A 7695-nucleotide genomic window follows, 5' to 3' on the forward strand; every position below is an offset into this window, starting at 1 on the left:
AATACTTCTTAATAATATTATTTTATTCCTTAAAATGCAGTAATGTCTGCAAATAGTAGTATGACACATGTTTCTAAGACATGACATAGTTCTAATGTTCCGCAAACACAGCTTAAGCAGATGGGCAATTTAAAAGGATTTATTTTTTAAATCGTTCTATGAAATGCACATTTTCTAAGATAGGCAGTAGGGATCCATTTTATATTCATTACAGGGCTAACAAAGGAATGTTTTGAAATCTTACAAAACAAATTAATCTATGCTTGAGATATACTCATAGCCTAATAAATATACTGAGGAAGGGACACATTAACATCTGAGTGGAAGAAGGTATACATTTAATCAGCATTTGCATAATAAAAATGAATATAAATGGCCTCACTAATTATATATGTAGCACTTTCCAAAGGGTGGACTATGGTAAGACTACATACTCCTCACTGCTCATAAGCAAACCGTTGTCCTTGCCTTGGTAGAATCTATTTTAACATCAGCTGTTATCACTAGATTATCCAACAGGGTCACAGTCCTTCCTCTAAGAGAGGCAGAGCTGACACCAAGCCTCTTTTAGCCTATTTGTTTCAACAAGAAATCCCCTTTCTATATTCTTCATAATTAAACATTTTTAACTTAGTTTTTCTACTTCCTTACAATGTCACTGCATCATAAAATAAAGGAATTGACATGGATCTTCAGATTATGTGTGTATATATATATATACACACATATATATATAGTTGTATTGTGTTCTTTTCTTTTTTTTTTTTTTTTTTTGAGACGGAGTCTCGCTCTGTTGCCCAGGCTGGAGTGCAGTGGTGTGATTTCGGCTCACTGCGAGCTCCACCTCCCGGGTTCACGCCATTCTCCTGCCTCAGCCTCCGGAGTAGCTGGGACTACAGGTGCCTGCCACCATGCCTGGCTAATTTTGTGTATTTTTAGTAGAGATGGGGTTTCACTGTGTTAGCCAGGATGGTCTCAATCTCCTGACCTTGTGGTCGCCCGCCTCGGACTCCCAAAGTGCTGGGATTATAGGCCTGAGCCACCGAGCTCAGCCTATAGCGGGGACTACAGGCACCTGCAACCACACCCGGCTAATTTTTATTTTACTTTATTATTATTTTTTATGTTTTTGAGATGGAGTCTCACTCCGTCACCCAGGCTGGAGTGCAGTGGCCTGATATCGGCTCACTGCAAGCTCCAACTCCCGGGTTCATGCCATTCTCGTGCCTCAGCCTCCTGAGTAGCTGGGACTACAGGCGCCTGCCACCACGCCTGGCTAATTTTTGTGTGTGTGTTTTTTTAGTAGAGACTGGGTTTCACCATGTTAGCCAGGATCGTCTTGATCTCCTGATGACATGATCCCCCGCCTCGGCCTCCCAAAGTGCTGGGATTACAGGCGTGAGCCACTGCACCCAGCCTATACTTTTTTTTCAATAGTGCAATTTATATAGATAAGTTTAGTTATCAGAACAAAATAGAGTCAAGTAAATAAAAAAATTCATACAGAAAAATATACTTTTCAAATTGACTATTTTAACACAGTTAAAATAAGTGATTGTACTTCAGTCATTTGATTTAAATTTGCTAAGAGTGGCCAGAGAGTCTAGAAACATAGAAAATGTCCATACTAAAGCATTGATTGCTAAGACATGTTGAATGTGCTGTTCCTCAATAGTAATTCATAGTTCAGTAACTTATGCAAAATTGCAATGAACAATGTGCATGAAAGCAACATTTCCATCAAACACTGTATATTCATCTGCCATACATTGCTTCAGATGATTTGTGTGTCTAATTTCACAGAATAAATTTGAGCCTTTACCCCAGAAGAAATAATCAACGAGGCTCAATCTGTTAAAAAGGTATTGACAATATTTCCAGGCTCTATTAACATCTATATTTTATTTTTGATTAGATTCACCTAGTCCAAAGCTTGTAAATATTTTTACCATTTGTATGTGCCCAGATGAAATGGATATCGATAATTAGATAATGGAGAAAACAACAAACACAGATCTTCTTTGTCGTTAAAATAGTTTACGTCAGAGCATTTTGCTAGAAATAAAGTGATTTTTAATCTCCAGAAAAAAGACTGTCTAAATGACATTCAGAATGTATTACAAATTTAGATTTAGAATAGATTTATGTTTAAAACAGGCCTCATACTACTTTCAATAAATCAGGCACTACAGAACAGAATGTCGCGGGGGGGGAGGGGGTGACAATGATGTAAGGACTTCTTAACACTGAGCAAAGAAGCAAAAAACAAGTTATCTTTCTACAGCATTGATCCCTAAGAGTGATTTCCCTTCATAGACTGCAGTACAATTGCCAGTTGCATTATTAATAGTTTACAAAGAACTCCCACAGAAAAACTTTCTGTAGGTTTTCCCCTACATACACAGCTACACTTTCTGCCATGCTCACACTGTTGTCAAAGTACGCGGCATCCAACCACAGACCATCAAGGGGCTTGATAACTGCCTCCTTCATATACCTTCTGAGGTCGGTCAGGTTTATAACCATTCCTGTAACACAATTAATCCTTATAACTGGGCCATGGCCTCGTGGCTTGTCACCTTTTCCAAGCAGGTGCTCTTTTTCTTGGTTGCTCAGAGGTTTGCTGCGGCACCTTCCCTCTTTGTGGGGGGCTGGCCTCCACCATGTTGCAACCAGAAGAGCCCACTTCCCCGGGGACAAGGCTTCTGTGCTCTCCACAGCCACGTCACGCTGCCGCTGTGCAAATGATGCCAATTATAAATCTCAGAAAACTGTAAAATAACGCTGTGCCACGCACAGTAGATGAGGATTTAGAGACGGCTAACGTCTTTCCTAAGAAACATGGGTGACATCGGCCGGGTGTGGTGGCTGCTCACGCCTATAATCCCAGCACTTTGGGAGGCTCAGGTGGGCAGATCAAGAGGTCAGGAGATTGAGACCATCCTGGCTAACAGAGTGCAACCCCGTCTCTACTAAACACACACACACACACACACACACACACACACACACACACACACACACACAAAGCCGGGCGAGCTGGCGGGCGCCTGTAGTCCCAGCTACTCCGGAGGCTGAGGCAGGAGAATGGCGGGAACCCGGGAGGCGGAGCTTGCAGTGAGCTGAGAGCCAGCCACTGCACTCCAGCCTGGGCGACAGAGCGAGACTCCAAAGAAAAAAAAAAAGAAAAGAAAAGAAAAGAAGGAAAGAGAGAGAGAGAAAAGAGAGAAAAGAAAAGAAAGAAGAGAGAGAGAGAGAAGAAAGAAACGTGGGTGGCATCACTCTGGTTCTAATCATTTTTGTGCTTCAGTTGCCCCCTGGATCAGTGCTTCTGGTGATATGCAGTCCGTTTTAGGAGGGCCTCACCCTCCTTCACTGTAATAATGTTTGCAGTTCTTTCTTTCTCCTCTATGCCGAACAATCCAGAATTAGCACCCCTTGTTCCCTATGGTTCACAATCTCAACTAGTTTTCTCGAGTGACCACTTCAATTCACACAGCCATCCACTGCTCTTTGTATTTCTGCCACAGTTTCACACCAGTTACAGATTATATACATACTGAAGGTCAATATGTTTATTTTGTAGAGTGTGGTTTCTGGAGTCAGATAAACTCTCCACCTACTAGGTCTGTTACTTGGGCAAGTCATTTCTTGCCTAGATTTACCAGTTTGTTAGAGTTATGTTACTTTACTCCAAAAGATTTTATTCTGTGAATTACATTGCTTTTCTTATTTTTTTAAAATTGTAAATCTAGGGATTTAGGCTTGGTTGTTTTTTTAAAATATCAGTACTTATCTAAACATGTATTTGAAAATTTTACTTTTTTCTTTACATATATTGGAAATCTGGCAGGGCACGGTGACTCATGCCTGTAATCCCAGCACTTTGGGAGGCCAAGGTGGGCAGATTACCTGAGGTCAGGAGTTTGAGACCAGCCTGGCCAACATGGCAAAACCCTGTCTCTACTAAAAATACAAAAAAATTAGCCGGGCGTGATGGCAGGCGCCTGTGATCCCAGCAACTTGGGAGGCTGAAGCAGGAGAATCAGTTGAACCCAGGAGGCAGAGGTTGCAGTGAGCTGAGATTGTGCCACTGCACTCCAGCCTGGGCAACAGAGCGAGACTCCAGTTAAAAAAAAGAAAGAAAGAAAGAAGGAAAGAAAGAAAACTGTTAACAGCCTTGCTATGAAGACATTTTTGTCTGTTTCTTTTACTTTGTGTACTTATTTAATATTAAAACCTCTATTATTGCTCAGCAAAGAGAAGAATTGTTTCCTTGGAGAAAAAAACATCCTTAAGAACTTACTAGTTTAAAGCTGAGCATCTTAGATGTGAAGGTTGTCTTACCTTTTTAAAGATTTTTTTTTTTATGAGTTGGTAGAAAGTCCTAAAATCTTAGGAACAGAAACAATTGAGAATTAAAAGTCAAGTCATTGTAATGGAGCCATCTGACAGTTTGTGTGTTCTGCTAAGCCAGTAGTGAGTGGGAACAGTTTCTATGTGGGAGTAGAATCAGGGTCCTGATTACCCTAAAAGAGGCTCTTTCTTGTTTGGTGTGAAGCTAAAATATGAAACCGAGAGTGAGTATCAAACAGTATGGGCTTTTTTCAATGGCCATGGAATGGGAGAAGTGGGAGCATAGCCTGCAAATCAACTTCTCAGAGGATTCTTAATGAAGGGGCTAGGTATTAAGAGGAAAGGGAAGAAAATTCATAGTTTTTCTTGGGAAGGGAGGTAGGTTTTTTTTGGAATCAAAGAGCCACCTCTTTTCTGTCTGTTTTTGGTCTCTTCTGGCCATTGTCATGGTGATTGTCAACTGTAAAGGTGCCAGTGGGAGCGTCGTTTAACATAGGAAATTGGATTATAATGAAGCCAGAGGGTTTTCAGAGGCCAAGCTTCCATTGCGGATTTTGCCCGCTTCAGCCAGTTTAGTCCTAAGAAGGAACTTCTGACCCCAGACATCCTGTTTTCTAAAACTAAGCAGAGTTAAAGGCTGAATGGGAATTTAGCTGTGTCGCATAGGCATTGGTTGGGCAACAAGAGCAGGGTAGGGCTCCAGCTAAGCCACGTAGGCACTACAATGGGTAACAGAAAGGATGGTCTCCAGGCACTTCAGAGAAACCAAGGACAGCTACCCCCAAAACTCAGAGTAGCCAACTGGGCTGTTCACAGGAGATGCCTTAACTCAAAGGTGACCAGATTCCACGGGAGAGGAGACCCGGAGGAGACCTGGAGAGAGTTCAGAAGCTGTCCCAGAGAAGATTTGGAGAGAACTCAGAGACTGTCCCGGAGGAGAGGTGGAAAGAGCTCAGAGGCTCTCCCGGAGGAGACGTGGAGAGAGCTCAGAGGCTGCCCCAGAGAAGCCGTGGAGAGAACTCAGAGGCTGTCCCGGAGGAGATGTGGAGAGAGCTCAGAGGCTGTCCCGGAGGAGATGTGGAGAGAGCTCAGAGGCTGTCCCGGAGGAGACGTGGAGAGAGTTCAGAGGCTGTCGTTACTGCTGCACTTGGCTGTTTTTCTTTGGATAATTATTGCAATCCATTTTAGTGATTCAGGTGTTAAATCACAGTCAAGCACCTATTTACGTAGTGGTGAGTTCCTTTATGTTGTGAGTTCAATGTCATTTGTGGGGACAGTGGTCCAGGGAGGTGTTGGGAGGATGAACTTTTTTCTAAGTGACTTTGCAACCATAAAAAGTCATCTAACAAAGATGCTAGAAAAGCAAATATCCTACTAACTTCCTAGTCAGAAAAATGTCCAACACCATATTTATTTAGGGGCAAAATTACATATTCAGAAGAATTTTTCACAAAAAAACAGTGATGGGAGGAAATTACACGTCTGGGCCTAGCAAGTAAGACATTCCCTTCACAGTTGTGCTGCGGGATCCCAGGCCTTGGGAGGTTACTGCCGTCACAGTCCCCAGGCTGTGGGCCCCTTTGTCAGCTGCTCTTCTGAAGGCAGGTCTCCTGTCCATGCCTTCCCCTTTGCTGTCCAGATGGAGACTGGAGACACAGCATCATACACAGCTGACAGGTGGTAACCTTATTAACTAATTCTGTTTCACAGGACACAATTTATACACTTCATGGAAATGCTTCTCACTGCCTTTTTTTACGACTTCAAGGTAGAAGTAGGTAACAGTGCTAAAGTCATCTTCCTAGAATCACAAAGTCCATGGTTTGCTGTCCCTAAAAGTATTTCTATTAGTTTACTAGGGCTGCCATAACAAAATTCCACAGCCTGAGTGACTTAAATAACATACATTTATTTTCTCACAGTTCTGGAGGCTGGAAGTCCAAGATCAAGGAACTAGCACATTTGGTCTCTTCTGAGGCCTCTCTCCCTCCCTTGCCGATGGCCGCCTTCTTACTGTGTTCTCACATGATTGTCCCGTGGTCTGTGTGTGCTCTCTGTCGACATCTCCTCGTCTTACAAGGAAATCAGTCTTACTGATTAGGGCCCACCCATATAACCTAATGTTACCTCAATGATCTCTTTATAGGTCCTCTGTCCAAATACAGCCCCATTCTGAGATAGTAGAGGTGAGCACTTCAACATAAATTTGAGGCAACACAATTCTGTCCATGACAATTGTCCACCTTAGTTTTATAGTGAACCAAGTCTGTAGAAAAGACTTGACAGAGTGGTAGACCAGATGACTCTGTGTTGATTCCGTCTGTCTGCATCGAAAGCAATTGGCTTGGGAGTGAATAGCCCCCCGTCTCGTCAGTTCCCCGCCCTTTGTGGTCTCTGGAAGTGTGATGTGATGGTCCGAGAACTGGGATTGCCGACTTCCTCAGCACCCCTTCCCCCCGCCATACACGCAGTCACACACACACTGACATACACACACGCCAGTCAGGGCCTCCCACGATCGGTCACTTCCTCTATAAAGCATCAGCCACAGCCTCTGCCTCCACATACCCCAGCCTTTTCCCTGGCCGGCTGGAGAACCCCACTCACCCTTGCCTCACTGTGTTGCAGACTTTCCGCCTCTATCGGGAGTACAAGGACCACGTTCTTGTGAAGGCCTTCATGGAGTGCCAGAAGAGGAGCTTGGTCAACCGGCACCGGGTCAACCACACACTGGGCCCCAAGAAGACCCGGGCCCTGCCCTTCGTGCCAATGTCCTACCAGCTATCCCAGACCTACTACAGGTGAGTACCTGTCAGGAGCCCTGGGTACTCCGAAGTTGAGCCACATAAAGAGGAGCAAAGGAAGTATTGTGGCCATGAAAGCATGTTGGAGCCGCGGCCCCTCGCAGCCTCATGCGCAAGACGCAGGCTCTGGGGTTTCCTGCAGCCCCTCTCCTCCTTCCTGGTGTGGGGATCAGGTGAGTGCTAGCAGCGTCTTTGTGTTGGTGGTGTTGCCATTTTGCAGGTGGTTTGTTTCCGTTTCTCTCATCAGATGGAGTGAAATCGGTTTTGAATTTAATAATTGGTCCAGCTGGAAGTTCACCCTCCAGTTCCAGCATAACCTCAGTCCCTCTTCCATGTAGCCCTGAGACCCGGGAAGTCTCCTGGGCCCATTCGCAGCTCCAGCAGCCGGTGCGGGGTTGGGGTGCGGAGGTGCGTCCAGACAGACATCCTCCTGGGGCTCCCTCCTGAAACGCTCTTGCAGTGTGGCTTCATGCCGCAGAGAGCGCTGCACCACCAGCCTCCTGACCACATGCAGAGTCCCTGAGAACATTCCCAA

At 44.5% G+C, this 7695-nt stretch overlaps 2 protein-coding genes across 2 annotated transcripts in view; one reads left to right on the forward strand and one right to left on the reverse strand.

Annotated features, from left to right (window-relative positions):
- ZNF484 (zinc finger protein 484) overlaps positions 1–7695 on the reverse strand; it is a 128377-nt gene that overhangs the window by 70681 nt on the left and 50001 nt on the right. The gene's annotated exons all lie outside the window — the stretch shown is intronic.
- On the forward strand, positions 5081–5525 carry LOC115893898 (protein FAM74A4/A6-like). The gene is given in 3 exon segments (XM_030919189.1): positions 5081–5084; positions 5192–5301; positions 5304–5525. Coding segments are annotated over 3 exon segments (336 nt in total).

This window comes from Rhinopithecus roxellana, chromosome 16 (assembly GCF_007565055.1).
Source record: "Rhinopithecus roxellana isolate Shanxi Qingling chromosome 16, ASM756505v1, whole genome shotgun sequence".
Classification (NCBI taxonomy): domain Eukaryota; kingdom Metazoa; phylum Chordata; class Mammalia; order Primates; family Cercopithecidae; genus Rhinopithecus; species Rhinopithecus roxellana.